At 58.8% G+C, this 20,763-nt stretch overlaps 1 protein-coding gene across 5 annotated transcripts; it reads left to right on the forward strand.

Annotated features, from left to right (window-relative positions):
- Positions 1-232: 232 nt before the first annotated feature.
- Positions 233-20,587, forward strand: RARG (retinoic acid receptor gamma). Of its 5 annotated transcripts, none has more exons than XM_082422361.1 (9): positions 233-471; positions 4,500-4,831; positions 15,640-15,788; positions 16,006-16,147; positions 16,815-16,975; positions 17,178-17,354; positions 17,747-17,951; positions 18,346-18,504; positions 19,254-19,447. In XM_082422361.1, exons 2-9 carry the CDS (start codon positions 4,648-4,650, stop codon positions 19,307-19,309), a joined length of 1,233 nt encoding a protein of 410 aa, XP_082278487.1. In that variant the 5' UTR covers positions 233-471; positions 4,500-4,647; the 3' UTR covers positions 19,310-19,447. The 5 variants fall into 5 exon arrangements, with proteins under 5 accessions (XP_082278487.1, XP_082278488.1, XP_082278486.1 ...); XM_082422360.1 differs by having other exon boundaries at positions 235-471; positions 19,286-20,587; XM_082422362.1 differs by lacking the exon at positions 17,178-17,354 and having other exon boundaries at positions 19,286-20,587.
- Positions 20,588-20,763: the final 176 nt, after the last annotated feature.

Raw genomic sequence — 20,763 nt, forward strand, 5'->3', positions numbered from 1 at the left:
GAGCCACGGAAGCCCAGCAAATGGGCGGGGCAGAGACCCAGGCGTCCTGGCCCGCCCCGCCCAGGCCCCCTCCCCCCCACCCCCCGCCCCCCAGCCCCAGGGCACCGAGGAGGGAGCCGGGCAGGGGCAGGCGGCAGGGGAGGGAGGAGCGAGGGCGGGAGGGGGAGGAGGGAGCCAGGCTGGGAGGGATGTGGGGGGGTGGGGAGGGAGAAAAAGAAAGAAAATATTTTCCGTGTCCCCGCCTGCAGAGTCAGTGTGCGGTTTGGGAGAAAATGTGTCGGATATTTTGGGGCGGTCACGTGGGCGGGCGGGCTCCGAGAGGCCCCGGGACCGTCCCAGCCTAGAGTCTGTGCCCCCCCAGAGCCCCCCATCACCGAGAGCCCCTGCCACTGCGACGCTCTATCCCCGCGACCGCCCGACGCCGGGACCTCGGGGCTCGGCGGCCTCCCTTCCCCCTCCCTCCCCCTCCAGGTGAGTCAGGCGGGGAAGCAGGCTCGGCCGCCGCGGACGCCCGGGTCCTCCGGCGAGGTGGGCCGGGGGCGGGGGCGCCGGGAGCCACGCCGGCTCAGTTCCTCCCCGCGCTGGTCCGGCTGTCCGCAGGGGTGGAGGGGGGCTTCCTGCCCCGACTTGGGGGTCAGCCCTGATGTGGGAAGGGAATGGGGAAGATTTTAGACAGGCTGGGCTGGGCTGGGCTTTATCCACCCTTCACTGCGGTGAGTAGTCGGGGAGAGCTTTGCGGGAAGAGTCTTCAGCCAGGGGCCTTCTATCCTATGTTTGTGCCTGGAGTGTGAGGGGAGATAGGGTCCCCTCCTGCGTGGAAGGTCCACCATCCGCCTCCCCTGAGGCTTTCCCTGGGGAATCTGAGGGGAGGATTTTTGGTCCACGCTGATCCTTCCCTAGTGGAATGGCACAGCTTGGACAACAGAAGGGCGAGGAAAAGGTCCAGAGGCAAGTGATTCTGGCCGTCTGGGTCCAGCAGTTTGGAGAGACAAGTGGATAGGATAGGGGTCTATGAAGTTGCCTTGAACCGCAGTGCAGGATTCCCTCTCTCATATCCGCAACCTTGGGTGTGAGTCCGGGCTCCCTCCAGCCAAGGTCGGGGGCTCCTCAGGAGTATTCTTGAGGGGAGCCCAAATGGTACAAAGGAAGAACAGGGAGACTGGGGCAGGGACCTGGGAGTTCCAGTCCTGGAGCCTCACTGACGCTGCCTCACTGTCTCTAGCACTTACAGCCCAGTTCCCTCAACCTGACCCAGTTTGTAGGAGAGAATCTCTGCAGGTGGCCAGAGAGTAAGAGTACACAGGTTTGGGCGGGGGGGGGGGGGGGTGAGGTGGGGGGGTGGGCAGGGGAGCCCGAGGAGGGGCCTGTAGGGCAAGAACCTGAGACGACTGTGCCCCTTCAGGGCCCACATCCAGGGCAGCTACCATCCGAGTCCTCAGGTCTGAGGCTCCTGCCCTTACCCCTTACCATCACTCCTCAGATGCTGACTGGGGGTTGAGGACCACAGGCAGTGTCCCATATCCTGGAGGCGAGAAAAGAGAGGACAGGGGAGGGGGCAGGAGGCAGTGTGTGAAGGGTGCCTGGAGCTTGGGTATCCCAAATAGGGAAACACACACTCACACACACATGCACACACACGCCGTGGCTTAGAGCCTAGTAGGCAGCACAGGGCACACACCCCCATCCCGGCACACCCCCACCCCTGGCTCAGAAAGCCACCCAACTGGCACCTCCAGTTCCCCCCTCTGCCCCACCCTACCCATGCCCTCTGATGCCCACACACATTCCACCGGCCTTGCCTGCCTGCCTCCTGGGTACTGCCCCTCCCTGGGGCCAGTGAGGTAGAGGGAAGGCACCTGGTAATGGGAGGTGGAGACTCGAGGGTCTGGACTCCCCCAAGGGTGGCACGAGGCCAGGGAAACCCAGCCCACTGTTGCCTCCTGGGGAGCAGGCTGGGGGCCCAGGCTAGAGCAGAGGATGCCTGGGTTCTCTGCCCAGGCTGGGGATGGGGTCATGGAAAAAGGTGGTCGTGTTTATACAGAGGGGAGGGGGGCAGCGGGTGGAGTGCAGCCGACAAGAGCAGCTTTGTTCCAGGCTCTGGAGCGGGCAGGACAGCAGAGAGACGCCCCCAACCCCCCTCCATCCAGCAGCCCCCTTCATCCATGCCCTCCCCTCAGCTCCACCTCAGCTCGAAGAGAAGCAACTTCGCAAGGGCCCCTTTCCCCTGGTCAGCCCCCCTCAGTCTGAGGTGGCATCTTGGGAGGAAAGAAGTACATTCTCCCTTCCTCAGGTCCCCCAAAGTACCAAGGCCTCTGGGTCCCTAGTTTAGGATTTCCTTTTACGCTGTGTACCACTGTCTTCAATTCCTTGGTCCCTTCCTCTACCCAGGACTTAGGACCCTCCCCTTCCCTTCCCAGCCAAGGCAGAGAAACCAAGGCTCAGAACTGGGATGCATCTCTGTCCCCTTCCTCTCTTCACTCAACTCTCAAGTTCTTTCTCTGAGGCAAAATAGGAGGAAGGCCAGGGAGAGCTTGGCTCACTCACAGCTTCATTCCTCCGTAAGGACCAGGGGCCTGAGCATCCCTCTCTGGGACCCTCGGAGTCCTCCTGCCCCACCCCCAGGTGAGAAGCAAAGATAGTGAGTGCTGGAGCCCCAAGCCGGGTTCTCAGTCTAAGCCAGTCTGGGGAAGATGGGGTGGGGGGGACCTCTAGTAGCTTCTCATCCTTAGCATTGGAGGGGTTAATCCACCTGGAATGTGGCCCAGCCTGTTGAGCTATGGCCCAGGGGCCTCAGGGGCCCGGACTCCTGGCTCTACCTGGGCTTAACCTGGGACAAGGACTTCAGGGAATAGGGGAAGGTAAAGGAGATGGACCCTGGGGGCTCATAGCTCAGACTTTTAGGGCTTGGGGAGACACTGGGCTGAAGAGTCAGGGTGCTGGGGATCTGGGTGGTGGCTAGTGAGGGACAGTGGCTGCTTTACGCATTGGGACTGAGTGAAGGGTCGTGGCTTGGGGTCTGAGTTCCTGTAACCTCCATGACAGTTTACCCTCAGGAGCTTGAAGGCCAAGGCAGATGAGAGATAGAAAAGGAAGGAAGAAAAAAAGCAGAGGTACAAAGACGGAGCGATATTGATCTTAGAAGCAAAGACTGATGGAAAGAGATGCAAAATACCCATCACCTACCTCTGGGCCTGCCCACCCCGAGGACTCTGTGTTTCACTCTCTCTTGGTCCTTCTCTGTCCTTCTTCATCTAGTCCATTATGGTTCTGGCTGGTAGAGGAGGCACCCAGGCTGGGGTGACTCTCCTTACCTAGCCCCTAACTCCCTAGACAGGTGGGTGGTTCTGAGGCTCCTGGGAAAGCCTACCTTTCCCTTGTCAGAACATCAGGAGAGGAACCACCTGCCTGGCCCTAGGATTCCCACTTCCTCTTTCCCTCCTTCCCCTCCCCCTCCCTTGGGCTCAGGTTAAAAACCTCTGAGGTCAGGTTACATTTGAGGGAGGGGAGGATGTAGGGAGGGCTTCCTATAAGCAGAGGGCTCAGAAAAGACAGAGAAGAGATGGAGAAGCAAAGTAAACTAAGGACAGGGAGAGGAGCTTCTTAGCATCATACCTGGCACACAGCGGGGCTTCCATTAACCTCTGTGGATCTGAAGAGAGGTTAGGGAGTGAGGGATAATTGGAGACAGAGACAGAACTGGGAGGGGAAAACGGGAGAGGGAGTATAGGGGAAGGTGGAAAGAAAGGAAATGCAAATTAGAAGAGAGGTATGGAGGAAAAGAAGGTACAAAGAGAAAGAACAGGAGACATTTATATTGCATTTAGTATGTGCCCTATATTATTCTAGACACTTTACATATGGTAGATTATTTAAGCCTCCTAATAACCTTATGAAGTGAGGCTTATTATGATTCCCAGTTGACAAAGGAGGGAACTGAGGCCCAGAGAGATTAAGTAACACTAATACATCCAAGGTCCTGCAGCTGGCAAGTGGTGGGCATCAATTCAGGTAGTCTGGCTCCAGAGTCTGTGGTCCAGAGAGGTGTAACATTTTTTAACAAAAATGTTAAAACAGATATGTTTGCTTTCTCCAGGATGGTAGAGAGTTTGAATCTTGGCTCTACTATTTACAGCCATGTGACCTTAAACTAGTCCCTTAACCTCAGTTTCCTCATCTGTGAAATGGGAATCATAATTCCTACTTCACAGGATTGATGTGAGGGTTAAATCAAGTGTCCAGCCCATGGTGGTGTTTAATGGTCATTTCTTAGCCTAGGAGTCCTCTCTGCCAGGAGTCTGAAGACCATCAATCACCTTGGAAACTCAATTTACCCTTCCAGGAGAGTTTCTCTGAGCCTGCATCAGCACCTGCCCTGCCTCCCCTACTGTGTGGCAGAGGGCGGCAAGGAGGGAAAAGACTCCAGCTGGGAGAGGGCCATGGGGCTTGGAACCTCAGAGTGATCATTCTCTCATTCCTCCTTTTCCTTTCTTTCTCCTTAGGAGTCCTGGAGACCCAGTGAGCAGGCCAAGCAGGGCGGGCACGGAGCCTCCCAGGCCAGGGCAGTGGGCATGGGCGGGGGCTGTGGCTGAAGAAGTCCCCCGCCCACTGCAGACCCCAGGGGATTCAGCCTCCCACACTGCAGCGGCCATGGCCACCAATAAGGAGCGACTCTTTACGCCTGGTGCCCTGGGGCCTGGCTCTGGCTACCCAGGGGCTGGCTTCCCCTTCGCCTTCCCGGGGGCACTCAGGGGGTCTCCACCTTTCGAGATGCTGAGTCCTAGCTTCCGGGGCTTGGGCCAGCCTGACCTCCCCAAGGAGATGGCCTCTCTGTGTGAGTCTCAGGGATCTTGGGGGATGAGGGCAAGTGGAAACAGGAGGGCATTTGGTGGGTGGATGATAGAGAAAATTGGTGCCCCAGTGAGGAAGGCAGGCAGGGCTGGGGGTTTGATCTAATGGAGGAGGTGACAGCGGTAGCCACGAGGGGGTTTGGATGTGGAGCAAATGGACATGCTTGCAAATGAGAGTTCTCCTGTGCAACTAGAATGGGAAAGTAGCACACCTAAAATTTGGGGCTCTGCAGTTGCCTCCTGAATGACTCAACTAGCAGGGAGAACCCCTTTGTATGGGCAACCAAAGGTGGGTCTGGTGAAGTCTGAGGCTGCTGCCTGCCTGCAGTGCGGGGTGTGGGGAGCCAGGCTGCGAAACGGAGGAGTCTGGGAGGCCAATACCCCAACTCTGTGATCAAGAGGTAAAATTGTTCTGAATTAGGGGGAGGCTGCAGAAAGAGGAAAGGAACCTAGTGCCAGGTGCCCAAAGATGTGTAGGGACAGGAAACTTCCCTCTTGGTTCTGGGGAGGGTGGAAACAGTCGCAAAGAAGGTAGCTCTTGTACCATTAAGTAATCTGGGGAGGTGCAGGGGGTGTTCTAGAAGCATCCTCTGCTCCAGCCATGTGGGTTGTGGACTCCTCCCCTCTCTCTAGGTCTGGCACGGTGCCCACATGCTGTGCAGATCCCTACTTGTCCCTCAGGCCTGCCCTCTTTGGGTGAAGCCTTTGAGTGCTGACAGCAGCAAGCCTTAGGCCTCTCTTCGTCCCTCTGGATCCCCTCTCCTTCCACTTGGTAGTTGTTCCTCCTTGCTAGGCCATTACAGGCGTGGGTGTCCGTGAGCCGGAAGGCTGGGATGCTGGCCTCTGTGGGGTAGAGGGTCAGTGCGGGAGCTGGCATAGAGAAGCCCCCACCTGGATAGAAGGGGAGGTGATAGAGAGAGGGGCAGTTCCAGAGAGAGAGAAAGACAGGGGGAAAAGAAAAGACCAAAAGATAAAGACACATCCTTTATAGCTCCACAAGCTGAGAGAGAGAGAGAGAGGTGGAGAGAAGGGGCCTGCCTTTAGGAGCAGGCACTCCGAGAGTTGTGTGTGTGTGTGTGTGTGTGTGTGTGTGTGTGTGTGTGTGTGTGTGTGTGTGTGAAGGGGTGACTAGGCCTGGCTGGCAGCTCTGCTGGAAAGAGCTTGCTCATCTAGAGAAGGCGTGTGCGTGTGTGAGAGGCCATATGCAGTTGTGTGTGCACAGCATGGCCCTGAGACACTGCTCACATACAGAATTCCAGGGTTGCAACAAAGAGTCAGTGTGAAGATTGAGGCAGTATTTCATAGGGCTGCTGACGGTGTGTCTGGGGTTTGGTGAGGCCTGCCGGTGGCCTGTCTGTAGTCCAACAGGGGTTATTTGGGTGGCACGCAGGTGAACGAGAGATCACAAAGCCCCCCTTTTTGGAAACCTCGGCTGGGCTTCCCCTACCTCATTTGCACCCCATGAATCTGTCCCAGGGTCTGGGGGGTGGGAGGGAACCACCCTCCCCACATGAATGTACTTCTTGCAGAGGGCAGTACAACTCAGTATCTTGGGACTTGATTTTCCCGAGTTCCTGAGGCAGCTAAGGGAGGGTGAGTGAGGAGGCAGAGTACAGAGAATGGTGGCGGGGAGAATGCTGAGAGCCAGTAGCCAGTCCCCAGTGAAGTTCTCCATGTGCCCCTGTGCCCTGGACACACTGAGACCAAGGTCAGGGTTCAAAGTGAGGTCAAGGTAGGGGAAGGGGTCAGACTGGGCTGTATCCCCAAAGGTTGCCCTGCAGGAGGAGGGGCTGAAAGAAGAAATCCCAGGGAGGAGCCAGAACCAGGGCAGGTAGCTGGGGAGGGTGCGGCTGGCAGCAGGGGGACAGGCCTGGGCAGAGAGGGGGCAGTGGGGTGGGGAGGAGGGGAAGGCCTGGGTCCAGACAGCTTGCATGGGAGTGGGGCACGCAGCACCTAGTGGTGAATGAGAGGGAGCAGTGGGGAGAGGAGGGGATCCCGGAGTCTGGGAGACCTCCCGAGGTGGGACAGTGGCTGAAGGGGGAAAGTGTATTCTCTCACTTCTCTGCCCTGCTGTCCCTTTTTGGCTGGGACATCTAATGGAGGGGGATTGGAGGCTTAAGTCTGATGCCAAAGCCACACTCACATGGAGTCTGGGTCTCTCTCTTCAGCCTCTCTCCCCTGGTCTGTGGGAGGGAGGTGGGGTGGTCCCTGAAGGAGTCTGGAACTTCTCCCTGGGCCTGGCTCCTGAATCCTACTGCGGGGTCCCTAGCACCTTGGAGACATCCATGTTGAGAAGGGCAGTCTTGCTCCATCTCTTGGGGTGCTCTAGGGGCCTGAGTGGTTAAGGCAGGTGTCTCAGAACCTCGTGGTGGAGGAGGGCAGTGGGAAGGGGAGCACGTGCCGCCGGGGCAGCACAGGCCTGTGTGCGTGGGAAAGCGGAGGGGTGTGTGTGTGTGTCTGTGTGTGTGTGTGTGTACACACACGCACACAGGTTTGGGTGTGCTTGCTCACACACATGCATAAAACCCTGGTGTCTGTGTCCTCATGTATCTCCATGTTTATGAACACTGGTGTGTTGTATGTTTGTTTTATCAAGACTGCAGGGAACAGAGTGTGATGGGAGGGAAGGGAAGCCTTGCCCTCCTCCCCCTCTTGAGGAGATAGCTGGTGTCCTGAGGGCCTAGCCCTGCTTGTCCTCTGAACTTGGTGATAGTGTCTCTGGGCAAAGGAGCCCAGGCTGCACCATACTAAGTCACATGGAGAAACTGAGGGCAGGCTGGCACAGGAAGAAAAAGAGTTCTACTTAAAAGAAACTGAAAAAGAGAGACTCAGAGACCTAAACCAGATGAGAGGGAAATAACACAGGCTGAAAGGCGCAGACACAGAGAGAACCCAGACTCCGGGAGAGGCAAGGGGCCTTGTTAAGCGGGCGGTACCGGTGGTGAGCAGGCGGCAGCGAGGCCTCCTCCAGGAAAAAAACCCAGCCGACTGCCTCCTTCCCCTCCCCTCCCTGGTCTCTCCTGCTCAGGCTCGGGCTCCAGCTCCAGGCCGACACAAACGGGGCTTTGATTGCAACAGGAAACCTCTCTGGCGGGGGGAGCTGGGCAAGCCGCCGCCGCTGGGGCCCAGGCTGCACCCCCCTCTCCTGGCCCCCTCCCCGGTCCCAGCCCCCATCCTGCCCAGCACTCCTGCTTTGGGGCCCGTCCCTCATTCACACCTCCCTATTCCTTCGCTCCACTGCTGCCCCCTCCTCCAGAGACCCCTCCTATTGCCCTTCAGGTGGGACTCCTAAGTTAGGACTTACCCTTGGGGTGGGGCCTTCTTTGCTTTGAAATGCCCCCACTTCAGTTTTTTGAGGGAAGGTTCTGGAAGAAAAGGAGAATTTAGCATGAGGAATTCAGAGCCAGTTATCCTCAAGCCCCTTCCAGAAGGTGGCAGGAGGGGAGGAAAGGAGGGATGAAGGGGTTAGCTGTTCCTCCCCGCAGAGCCTCTCGTTGGCCAAATTCATCCTTGCCAGGGTGGTAGAGGCTCTGAGGGGTGACCACACCAGATTCAGTGCGAAAGGCTTCATTAATGGGGGAGGGGTACACTTCTCCTTGCCTCTGGGGCCATGACTTTGTGGGGCTCTAGCTGGGAGGGGTGCGCCTTGGTGGTGGGGATCATAGGGAAGGGGGTGAGTCAGGCAGCAACCCCCCCTCATACTCCCACCAGGCTGGTGGAGAACATCTGGTTCCCATGAAATGCTAGAAGGCTAATGGGTCTAATTGCTGCAATAAGGGCTGGGGGGACTTTGGGGAAAAGAGGGGGCACTAGATTCCCCCATCCTCTTACCTTCTCCTCAAGGCTAAGACTGTCTAGAATGGGGGGTTGGGGTTGGAGGTTAGGGTGGGCCTGACACCCCAATGCCTGGTCCCTTCTAAAGCCCCCTCTCCCTGCAATGCCTGGGAAGCACACACAGATGGGGTGATGAGGAGTGGGGTGCATCTGGTGGAGAGAAAAGGGGGCTACTGAGAACTCATGACTTCCTGGAGCCCTCCCCCCACTCCTCCTGTGCCCCACTCCCAACCCCCCTCCCTGTGGCCTGGCCACTTCTGGTTCTAATTACCAACCAGGCAGGCCTGACTTAATTGGGACCTTTCAGATTTCGGAGGGGGAAGGGTGGGGGGGACTGACAGCCTAGAGTTGACTAATCAGGGCTCTCTTCTCCCCTTGTTTTGGGGGTACTCCCCATTTTGCACTTAATTGACTTTTTTTTGCCACTGGCCAGGTTCTGATTCAGAAGTCTGCCACCCCTTTTTTCTTTTTGTGGGGGATGGCTGGATTCAGAAATGGGGTATTTGGGGTTGGGGCAAGAGCAGGGAGCTCAGGCTGGACTGGAAAGAGCAATGCATTCCCTCTTCATCCCTGCTACGAGTCCCCCGAGTCGGCCCTGCCACCCCGCGGCCCCCCATCCGCCAACCAGGCCCTCCTTCCCAGCCCTGCCCCCTTCAGTCCCCGGCAGCCACCCCGGCCCCTCCTCCGCGCCTGCCTTCCCTTCCCTCGCCTTCTCTGGCACCCCTTCCTGCTCTTTATTCTTCCAAACTGGCGCCCCACTCCTGCGGCACCCCAGTGCGCCCCCCACCCGGTACAACAGATTCTTAGAAAAGCGCGCCCCGCCCTGGCCCAGCCACCGCCGCCGGGAGGGGGAAGGGGCCGGGCCGGGCGCCGCTCCCGCTCCCCCGGCACTCCCCTTGTGAGCGGCGCTGACAGAGCCGGCTGGGCCGGCCCGCCGGGCGGCCGGGCGGCCGGGCGGCCGGGCGGCGGGCGGGGCGCGGGGAAAGGGGCGGTTTCCGGGAGTCGCCGCCGCTGGCGCTGTCCCGGGGCCAGGGTCCCCGACTCGGCCCGGCTCGGCGAGGGCAAACTCTTGACGTGGCCAAACTCCCGCCCCCCCACCCCCTTCTCCGCCGGTCGAGGGCACTCAGTGCCCGGAAGGGGCCCGTGAGGGAGGAGTGGGGCGGCCCTCGGAGATCCGAAGGGCACCAAGTGTGGCGCTGAAGGGGAGAAGGGGCAGTTTGCCACTGGTGGGGGTATTTAATGACTCTGAGAACAGTTACCGACCAGACGCGCAGTTATTGCCGAAAAGGCACTTGGCACTTGGGGGCGACTGGCACGGTAGCGACTCTGGGGGAGGGGAGCTGGCACTCAGGAAGGCAGTGTCGTCCGAGGCGCAGCTGGCACGGCGGGAGCAGTTTGGGGTGGGAGTCTTGTGCTGAAGTCAGGTTCGAGGAAGGGGCATTGGAGGAGCTCCGGGAGTGTCAGCCGCGGGATGGGGCTTGGGGGACTCGGAAGGAGGCAGCCCCGGCCGCGGCGGAGGGAGGACTCCTCGGCCTAAGAAGGGTAGACTCCGGCTGCGCAGGAGGGGCGGGGGGACTCCGCGGCGGCGCGGGCTACGGCCTGGGCGGGGTGGGGCGGGGCCGGGTCAGGAGGAGGTGAGCGCGCCCGGCCACCCGCCCCGAGGGGGGTTCCCGGAGAGTTCACGGCGGGAGCGCGCTCCGGCCCTCCGACCGGGGGTGGGAGGACGGGAAGGAAGGAGCAGGCCGCGCGCGCCGAGCCGCAGGAATGTAATGTTCGGCCCTGCAGCGCGCGCGCGGAGGGAGAGGGAGGAGCCAGGCCTGGGAATGAGCGGGTGGAGGTAGTGCAGGTCCCTGGGCTCTGGAGAAGTGCCGCGCGCAGGGAACTTCCATGTTCCCTCTCCCCAGTCCTCCTTGACACCCCTGCCTGTACTGACTTGTGTAAAAAAAAGGAGCGCTGGGGGAGGGGGAAACTCGAAAGGAAATGCGTGTGCTCGGTTTCTCCACTCCTTCCCCCATCCCCGACCTTGGCATGCGCCTAAGTGCAAAAGCTTGCAAAGCCTCCGAGCTGTGGAGAGAGAATCCTTGCAAGTGTTCTCCTGAGCCAGGTGTGTTTGCAAAAACGTGTGTGCACCTCTAATTTTATGCGCGTGCAGACATGCATGTGCACTATTGCATATTTGCAAATGCGTGGTGCCTGCCAAGATAAATGCATGCACGGATGTGCGTCTAAGCAAGCAAGCGCGCCACGGTGCGAGTGCGTGTGTTCCACTCCCAGCTCTGCTCATCTTGGTGCCCGGCCCCCTTAGCTCTCCAAGCCCCACCCCCCACCCCGCCGGGCTTCGCTTTTACAAAACGTCTCCCCAGTGCTAGCCGCCGAGGCGCCCAGAGTGAGGCGGACCGCGGCTGGAGCTGCAGCCCCGGCTCTGCGCCCCGCCCAGTCCCTTTCCCCTGCTGGGGATCCCCCTCTTCCCCGCCCACCCCTTACCCCCCATGCAGCCCGGCGCCCTACGCTAGCCCTCCCCCTCCCCCCCTCCAGGAGCGGGGCGCCGCCGGGGGAGGAGGGGGAATCGGCTGCGGGTCCTCGGTGTTCCTAGCACCCAGCTTCCCTCCAAGCCGGGTCGCGATGTACGACTGCATGGAAACGTTTGCCCCGGGTCCGCGACGGCTGTACGGGGCGGCCGGACCCGGGGCCGGCTTGCTGCGCAGAGCCACCGGCAGCTCCTGTTTCGCCGGACTCGAGTCTTTTGCCTGGCCGCAACCCGCCAGTCTGCAATGTAGGTACCCGAGCCCTACATTGGGGGTGGGGTGCGGGGTGCAGGACAGGCAGCGGCTGTCTCGTTCCGTGTGTAAAAGGTGGACTTGGGTTGCAAGCGGAGATTCTGACCCTTTCCATGTGAGGGACGGGTGTGTAGGAAAGAGGTACTGGCCCTTTAAACGTGGGGGCCTCAGCGACTCCTTTGGGTGTGTGCAGTAGTGTTTGGAGTGTGTGTGTGTTTTTTATGGTGGGTGTATAGCTAGGACCTGTGGTTGGTGACCCTCCAGAGTTCCCGGGGATAGGGAGAGGCCGAGGTGCGTTGGTAGTTTGTGCCGGCAGGTCCGTGGCCCGGGAGGGTTATGGCACCCAGGACCGTGAGTGGCGTTTGTAAAGTCCATGTGGGAAGTCGCGAGTGTAAAAATATTATTTGCAGAGCGTGTGCATCCCTGGAGTGTGCAGCGCCTCGCTTAGGCGGTGCGGGTGTGGGCGTAAGGGTCTCTCCACGCAGCGTCGCCCTCCACCAGCGTTGGCAGGTCCGCATGGCCCCGTGTGGGGATGTTTGTGACTTGAGGCCGGGAGGGCGTGTGCCCTGCGTGGCTGCGGGGGCGGTTTTGGAAAGTGCTGTGTTCGAGCGTGCACCCTCTGTGTGTGCTGCGTGCGGGGTGTAAGGGGTTGTGCACGCAAGCGGGGCCAGGCTGGGTTCTGGCGTCCCCCTCCCCCATTGAGAAAACAAATTTTAGGAAATGTATATAGGGTTGTGTGCACTTTTTCCTATGGCTCGAGCCCACAACTTCAGTAGGAAGCGAAAAGTTTCAAGAAAAGTTGGTGTTACGGTGAGGAGTGGCCTGGAGGTGGCAGCGGCCGGGGGAGCGGGACTCCTGGGTCCCCAAATATCCATCTTCCCCTCTCTGTGAAATGGGAGATGCCAGGCCTGGGGCCCTGGAACCCCTTTCCAGAGCGGTAATAAAAAGCCGGGGATTGAGAGGCAGTAAAAATGAAGTCCAGATGAGAGGCGGCTTTGAAGCCCGGGCTGAAGTGCCTGGCGGGGGTGGGGGGGGTGGGGAGGGGAGCCTGGAACACCCCCGAATTTCCCCGGGGCTGGGACGGCGCTCGGAGCCCGGGGACGCGGGGCTGGGGGACACGCTGGGAAGGGGCGGGCGGCGGGCGCCCGGGGAGTGCGCGCGCGGGGTCACTGAGCCCCCGCCAACGCGCCTCGCTCCTTGGCACTCGGCAGCGCTGTTTACGAGATCAGCTTTTTTTTTTTTTTTTTTTTTTTTGGTCTTTTGGTTGCAGGGCAGAGCTGCTCAGATTTAACAACTGGGAGACTGGAAGAGGGAGGTGGCAAACAGGAGACAGTACTGTGAGGTGGGGTGGGGCAAGAATGAAAAGCGTAGCATTTAAAGGGCGGGGAAAGCGTGCACTATTGCCTTGCACCAAATCCTTGTGAATTCTTAACCTTCTCTCATGGCCCAATAGGATGGGGACATGGGGTATGTTGGGAGGGGTGCTGAGATGGAGAGAATCTCCCAGGAAGGGTTTTTGTGGGGGCTGGGCAGGAACCCTGTCTTTTTCAGGCCCAGGGAAGCCCGTGGGACTTGGCTGGCAGTATGTTTTTGCATTTCAGTTTGGACCAACAATTTTGGCCTCTAGGGTCTTGGGGGGCCTCAGGCCTGCTCCACACACTTTCAGAGAGAAAGTAGTTTAGACCTGTGTGTCTAAACCAGGGAAGGAAAGAGGTCCTTTGGTGTGTTTGTATTTGGCAGCGTAGGTGTCCTGGTGCTGCGTTGGCAGGCCATGGGTGTTTGTCTGGGGGCAGAGCTTCTCGCTTGCAACTGTGAAGCGAGCGCTGGGTGTTGTGTGTCCTCCTTATGACTTGTGCATCCAGCTCCACGGTGTGGCTGGAGTGAGTGTGCCTCTGTGCCCGCCTGGGTGTTCTTCTGTGCCAGGGTCCCGTTGGGGTATAGGAGCCCATTGGTAAAGTACCTGCTTTTGTGCCCCGTGTGTTGTTGACGTGTGAGAGTGTCTCCAAGGAGGTGTGTGTCAGATTGTGAGTCCAGGCTTCTCAGCCCTGGGCCTCGCAGCTGGGAGTGTTTACAGCCGGTTATAAAGAGTTTGTTTGAAGCTCCGCTCAGCCTGGCCAGGAATTTCCTCAATTTCAGCAATTTGGGCTTTAAAAGGAGAAAACCCCAGAGCCACCCCCCTCCTCCCCTGCAGGGGCCCCTGCTTAGCCAGGAGCGGCATCCCCCTGGTGCTGGGGTCTCTGCCCAGGGCTGAGAAGGGAATCTCAGTGGAGCGACAACGATTAGCCTTCCTGCGCCCTTCGCTCCCAGACTGACCAGAGCTACTGGGCTGCGCTTTAGGGTTCAGGGACGGGAGTGTGCCAGAGGGGTTCTGAGAAGGGGCGACAGTACCACGCATATGAGAAAAGCTGCCCCTGGGCCAGTCTCCCTGCCACCCCCAGTCTCATAATAATTGGCTGGCACTGGCCCATGCCAGTCTGACCACACCCAGGCCCTTTTGCAAGAGAGGAAATGAGGCAGCGCTCTGCGGGCAGGGAGGGCGTCAGCGCCGAGTGAGCACCACCCCACGCACTGGCCTGTGGGCAGCACATGTGCCCTCAGAGGACACTGGGACCATCCTGAAAGGCATTCCAGCCCGCCCCCCATCTCTCAGCACCAGCGCCCCCCCCCATTTCCCACCAGGTCCTGAATAGACTCCAGGCACCCTCCTTTCCTCCCCTCCTCTCTCCTTTTTCATTGGGGAATCTCACTCCAACTGGATTCTTATGCTAATTGAGTGTCTGTGTGTGTCGGGGGGTGGGGAGGGCTTTCCTCCTGTGGGGAGGGTGGAGCTAGCCCGAACCCCGGCGTCCGGGCCTTCCTTCTGTCCTTCTGGTGGCCTGGGTGGACTTCTGACCAGGTGGGCTACAGCAGGTTAGAAGGAAGAAGGTGTTCATGAGGTGGGTGCAAGCAAGGGACACTCCTTAGGGAGGGTCTTAGGGTTTTCTTGCATTAACTTAGGCCCTCCAGGTTTGGGCAACTGGTCCTACAGGTTGAATAATTTAATTTACAGATTTTTTTTCAAGCCTCTGAAGATCAGCCACACACCCAAAAGAGGTTTACTCAGCAGCCTCCCAAACAGAGGGCATCCTCCCCCCCACACTGTGCGTGGCATGGGCGGAGATCTCTTTTGAGCTGTGTTTGGGTATTTGCAGGGGAAGTTTAGGAGTGAAGACACGGCTCACAGAGGGTCCAGAGATAGCTCCCCTCCCCCATCAGCCCTGTTTACCCACTGTCGCCTGACTTCTCTGCTTTGCTACACCCCCAGCAGCTTCTAGACCTGAGAATCTGAGCAAATACCTGTCTCCCTTTCCCAACTTCTCTAACTCCTGGCCAGGTCACGTAGATCTAGTTAGAAGACCTGAGAGCCTTGGCTCCACCATAACTGGCAGTGTGGCACTGGGCTGGTCGCTTCTCTCTCTTGGCCTCAGTTTCTTCGGGTGTAAAATAAGGCTGTTGCATATGCCCTAACCTACCTTTCCAATACCTGTGTCCCATTTCCTCCACTGTCTCAGTGGTTTCTGGGGAAAAGGACACTGGCGATTATTTGGGGGGTGATATGAGGGGGAGAAGCTCAAGGATTGTCTACCCTGTACTGCTTGAGAGAAAATGAGGTTCTGTTCTACCTCCTAAGCCTCCCGGCAGGTCATTTAGCCAGGTGCTAGCCACAGGTGGTCTGGAATTTGCCTCCTCACACCCAGATCTATGGCCTCATGAGGAGGAGAAGGGTAGGAGGGAGACTACCCGGCAGGGACCCGATGTGAGAGGGAGTGACTACAGAATTCAGAGCCACGGGGCGTAACACACCTACTTTGTAGCTGGGGAAACTGAGGTCCAGAGAATTTAACTTCTGGGATGGCCTCGACCTAGAATTTGGAGAATTGAGCAGTGTCCCGTAGGGCATTATTGTAGGGGGAGATGGCCAGACTGGGAGGTAATAGTGGTCGTTTAGGGGTTTCTGGACGTGTTTACTATGGGGCTGTATATGGGTTGTTGGGACTTTAAATCACTGTGGTGGCGATGGTGTTGTCACCGCTGAGCCAGAGGAAGAAGTGGGAATCGGGGGGCAGTGTGTATCTGATGAGGGTGCCTAGAGATCTGAGGGGTCCTTTTTCCCTGACCCTCACATCACTGCTTCCCCGCAGCGGTGGAGACGCAGAGCACTAGCTCAGAGGAGATGGTGCCCAGCTCACCCTCACCCCCTCCACCTCCCCGGGTCTACAAGCCGTGCTTCGTGTGCAATGACAAGTCCTCTGGCTACCACTACGGGGTCAGCTCTTGTGAAGGCTGCAAGGTGTGTACGTGGTGGAGGCGGGCGCACTGGGCACCCAGTTACCTGCGTGAGATCAGAGACTCACTGTGTGTGGGTGGGTATCCCTCTGAGGTGGGAGGGGACTGGCTGCTTTGCACAGAGGTGGTTAATAGATTGGCTCAGGCCTGCAAGGCCTGTGAGAGGCTGGTACTCCCAACGTCCTGCTTCACTGACCCTCCTCCCTTACCCCCAACTCCAGGGCTTCTTCCGCCGCAGCATCCAGAAGAACATGGTGTACACATGTCACCGCGACAAAAACTGTATCATCAACAAGGTGACCCGGAATCGTTGCCAGTACTGCCGGCTACAGAAGTGCTTTGAAGTCGGCATGTCCAAGGAAGGTAGGCCCTTAGGCCTGCCTGGGCAGGAGTGCTCCTGTCCTAGCCTGTGGTTGCCACCCTCTTCCCACTGGCCACCCCCACTTTCCTGACCTCTGCAGTCCAGCCTCCAGCCACCCTGGAGTGCTGTGCCTCCTCCCTGGCCAGTCCTATTTGATTAGCTCCATTCACCCAGGAGACCCCACCCCTTCCCATTCTCCCTTCTCAGAGCTTAACCCTTCCTCTGAATGAGTGAATGGGGGTTACCAGTGCACATTCCCTGTTTCATGGGGAAGTTAGGGGGGCTTGCCAGTCCCCTCCCCTGCTCCCACGACTGAGCCTGAGGTGGATCTGGGGTGCCCCCCCTCCCCTGCACCATTGTGCTGCCAAGGCTATAAGTGGATATCCTGCTGCCTGCATATCCTGCCCCCCCTCCCCAGCTCCTGCAGGGTGACAGGAAGGGCAGGATGGAGCCGAAGGGCCTGGGGAGGGAGCAGGGCCTGCAGGCCCTGGGTGGGGCTGGGGAGAGCCAGCCTGGGAATGGGAGCTAGTGTAGGAGATAGGGAAACTGAGGCCCTGCCCAGGGTCCCAGGGAAGGGATGCTCAGGAGCACATTAAATTAGGGTAAGAGGGGATACCCAGGGGGAGGTTCTGAGGGTCTCGATCCTCTCCTTGCGCCTCCACCCCCAAGCTGTGCGGAATGATCGGAACAAGAAGAAGAAAGAGGTGAAGGAAGAAGGGTCACTTGACAGCTATGAGCTGAGCCCCCAGTTAGAAGAGCTCATCACCAAGGTCAGCAAAGCCCATCAGGAGACCTTCCCCTCGCTCTGCCAGCTGGGCAAATACACCACGGTGAGGAGTGGGCAGGGCCCCAGTGAGGGCAGGGGACCATTGACTTTGGAGAATGGGTAGGGGTTGTGTTGGAGGCCATGGTCCGGTGCTGACAAACAAGGAGGGCATCCGAATGCAGAAGGGAGAGCCTGGGGTATTGGCAGAAAGAAGACAGCCCCCCAGGATAGGCCTTCGTTTGTGTTCTAACCGGACCTTCCTGCAGAACTCCAGTGCAGACCACCGGGTGCAGCTGGATCTGGGGCTGTGGGATAAGTTCAGCGAGCTAGCCACCAAGTGCATCATCAAGATTGTGGAGTTTGCCAAACGGCTGCCGGGCTTTACAGGGCTCAGCATTGCTGACCAGATCACTCTGCTCAAGGCTGCCTGCCTGGACATCCTAGTAAGTTAAGACCCGTGGCCTGTCTTCTGCCACAGCCTGACCCTCATATGAGACCAAGGAGTTGGTCCACACAGAGATTTCATTATCGCTCTTCCCCTCCTCCAATCTGGGACTCCCCAGATCTCCTCGAAACCCAAGCTCTTTTTGTCTTCATCTCTGCCCCTGAGATCTGATCCTAGACTTCTGGGTGCCCTGCCTCCTTCTGACTTCTCTTCCCTCCCCCAACTTCAGACCCTCCATCTCTCTGCCTTGCTCCCCCTGCCTGCTTCAGGTGGCCCTCCTTCAGGACCTAACCTCCTCACTTTCCACCTGCACCTCATTCCCTCTTTTCCCCACCCCCATAGCGCTCCTTCCCAGAGACAGCACTAATCCTGCCCCCTGCCTACCTCCAGATGCTGCGGATCTGCACAAGGTACACCCCAGAGCAGGACACCATGACCTTCTCTGACGGGCTGACCCTGAACCGGACCCAGATGCACAACGCTGGCTTCGGGCCCCTCACAGACCTCGTCTTCGCCTTTGCTGGGCAGCTCCTGCCACTGGAGATGGACGATACAGAGACAGGGCTGCTCAGTGCCATCTGCCTCATCTGCGGAGGTGCGGGGGCGCCCCCTGGCGTTTGCTCGGACTACTTTCCCACCACACCCTACACCTGATTGATCTCCCACCTGGCGGGAGACCTTGGTCCCATCCACAGACTCCTCAGCTCCAGTACAGACTCCCTGGCAGCCTGGAACAAAGGACAAGAAGAGGGGAAGAGCCAGGGGGAGCTGAGGAGACCCCCGATACTAGTGCTGACATAGAGGTCTGGGCAGGAGCGATTTACCAGAGAAAACCTCTTGCCAGAGGCGGGGAAGGGATTGGAACAGGGGAGATGTCCTGGGTGGGGCTCATGGTCAAAGTTTGGGGCCTGGAGGGCCATAGGGCAGGGCCACTTGTCACTGTCTTCCCCATCTCTTCCTCTCTCACTCCCCTGTGCTTTTCCCCACAGACCGCATGGACCTGGAGGAGCCTGAGAAAGTGGACAAGCTTCAGGAGCCGCTGCTGGAAGCCCTGAGGCTCTATGCCCGGCGGCGACGGCCCAGCCAGCCCTACATGTTCCCGAGGATGCTCATGAAGATCACTGACCTCCGGGGCATCAGCACCAAGGGTTAGTCGGGAGCGAGCCTCCCCTCTCTCTTCCCGGAGCTGCTGGTCTCCTGGGTCAGGCAGAGACAAGAACAGAGTGGGTGAGAACCAGGCAGCCTACGCGAGCATCCTAGCTCTGGCCACATGCTAGTGGGGACACTTGGGCAAGTGCCTTTCTTTTATTGTTTTTCTGCTTGTAAACTGGGCTAGACTTACACCTACCTCCTAAGTTTTGTGAGGATGAAACAAGTTAACACACGATGGGCTTAGAACTGCACTGAGTTACAAATTCAGTTCCTCCGTTGCAGTAGCCACATTTCCAGTGCTCAGTAACCCTGTGCAGCCAGTTATTACTGCGCTGGACAGAGGAGATATTTCCCTCATCACAGAAAGTTCTATTTGACAAGACTGGTTTAGGAGGATGCCTGGCAGATAGTGTTTGATAAATATTAGTTCTAATTATAAATGTTATTAAGAACAGCCCTGGGAACAACTGGCAAGCTATGGACATTGGGGGAGGGGTGTCCAGGGAGTGGGGCTGGAATTGGGCACCACGTGATTTTTGAGGAGACAGCCTGAAAGGATGGGACGGATGGGCAGCAGGCTTGGCAGAGAAGACAGGCAGAGGCTCCAGGCAGAGGAGCAGTCCCCAGGAACCCTAGAATAGGGAGAGGGTGACAGAGGTGGCAGGCCTGTGCTGGGAGCCCCCAGAGGGGAGTTAGAGGGCAGTCCAGCAAGGTTAAGGTGTCAGCCTTAGGGGCTGTACCTCAGCCCCCCCGAACCTCCTTGTCCCTCCATTGCAGGAGCGGAAAGGGCCATTACCCTGAAGATGGAGATTCCGGGCCCGATGCCTCCCCTGATCCGAGAAATGCTGGAGAACCCCGAAATGTTTGAGGACGACTCCTCGCAGCCTGGCCCCCACCCCAAGGCCTCCAGCGAGGATGAGGTTCCTGGGGACCAGGGCAGAGGGGGCCGCAGCCCCCACCCTGACCAGGGCCCCTGACTTCCCCTGTCTCGGGTTGGGGGCTCCAGGCAGCAGACTGACCATCTCCCAGACACCGCCAGTGACTGGGGGAGGACCTGCTCTGCCCTCTCCCCACCCCTTCCACTGAGCTCCTTGTTTTTGCCAAAGTTTCCAGGGGTGCCTCCGTGTTCATCCCCTTCCTGCTCTAACCGGCTCCCTCTCCAGTCTTGGGAGCCTGCCCTGTTCCCTCCAGGAGAGAGGGCAGAGGGGTGAGCCTGGGTTTGGACTCTAAAATCTCAGCACTGCCCCTCAGACACCAGGGTCCCGGGCTCCCCAGGGCAGGAGGAAGACCCTGCCATTCCACAGCCCCTTCCTCTGCCGGGTGCTTAGGCCTCTGGGAGCAAATAGGAACACTAGAGACCAAAAGAGGGGGGCGTAGGGGGAGGGCTGAGCCCACCCTCTTGCCCCTGTCCTTGGTGCCTAATGCTGCGTAAGGCAACTGCCGGGTGCATGCTGCCCGCTGTGCCCCCATCCTCGTGCCAGGTCAGGGTGGGGCAGGTCGGGCCCTGCATTTCTGTGGGGGGCCAGAGGGTGAAAGGGACAGAGGCAGGTCCATTCTGCACCTCTTTGCTTGGGCCCAGAGTTTACCTTGTGCCCTCAGTTACAAGCCCCTCCCCCAGTCCTGTCATGTGCCTTGGGCTCCCCCTGCCCCCCATCTCAGCCATGGGGCAGGAACCCTCCTACACTACAGAGGGGCCAGGGGATCCCTCTCCCCCTAGTGCCTTCCCCCCGTGACCCCCAGAGCAGCTTGGCCCAGGGAGAGGGGGGGTGGGCACTGCTTAGCTGATCCCACCCTGACCCAGAGGAAGCCTCTATTTATTTATTAGCTTTTGTTTACACCCTGGAATTGACCCCTTCCTCCAGGGGTCTTGGGAGGGGGAGCCCAGGGCCCCTGTGACCCCTCCCTTCTTCCTCCAATCCCCAGTTTGTATTTAGCTGCCAAATAAGATTCCCACTGGCTCCCCTTTTTCTCTGGGGGGGTCAGGGTGCTGTCCCCTCCCCTGTTTACATCTCCCCTCCACCCCGCTGTGTCGCATATTGCTGAGTTTTCTATTTTTGCAAATAAAGTGATGGAAACTCATGGGATGTGGCTCCCTCTAGGGGGGAAGCAACGAGCTGATCTGCAGAGGGACTGGGTGGGGAGGGTGGATTTTGCAGCTTTCTTAGGGGAACTAAAGAAATAGGATGAAATGTATCTGGTTGGGTGTGGTGGGAAGGTGGCGAAAAGGGAGTCCACAGGGGCCTGTCCTGAGTGTC

This window comes from Balaenoptera physalus (assembly GCF_965194825.1).
Source record: "Balaenoptera physalus genome assembly, chromosome: 13".
Taxonomy (NCBI): Eukaryota; Metazoa; Chordata; class Mammalia; order Artiodactyla; family Balaenopteridae; genus Balaenoptera; species Balaenoptera physalus.

Coding starts and splice junctions, on each gene's coding strand:
- RARG (XM_082422360.1), top strand. CDS start 4,648: ATGGCCACCAATAAGGAGCGACTCTTTACGCCTGGTGCCCTGGGGCCT. Junction 17,952..18,345: donor CATCTGCCTCATCTGCGGAG/GTGCGGGGGCGC, acceptor TTTTCCCCACAG/ACCGCATGGACCTGGAGGAG. Junction 18,505..19,285: donor CCGGGGCATCAGCACCAAGG/GTTAGTCGGGAG, acceptor CCTCCATTGCAG/GAGCGGAAAGGGCCATTACC.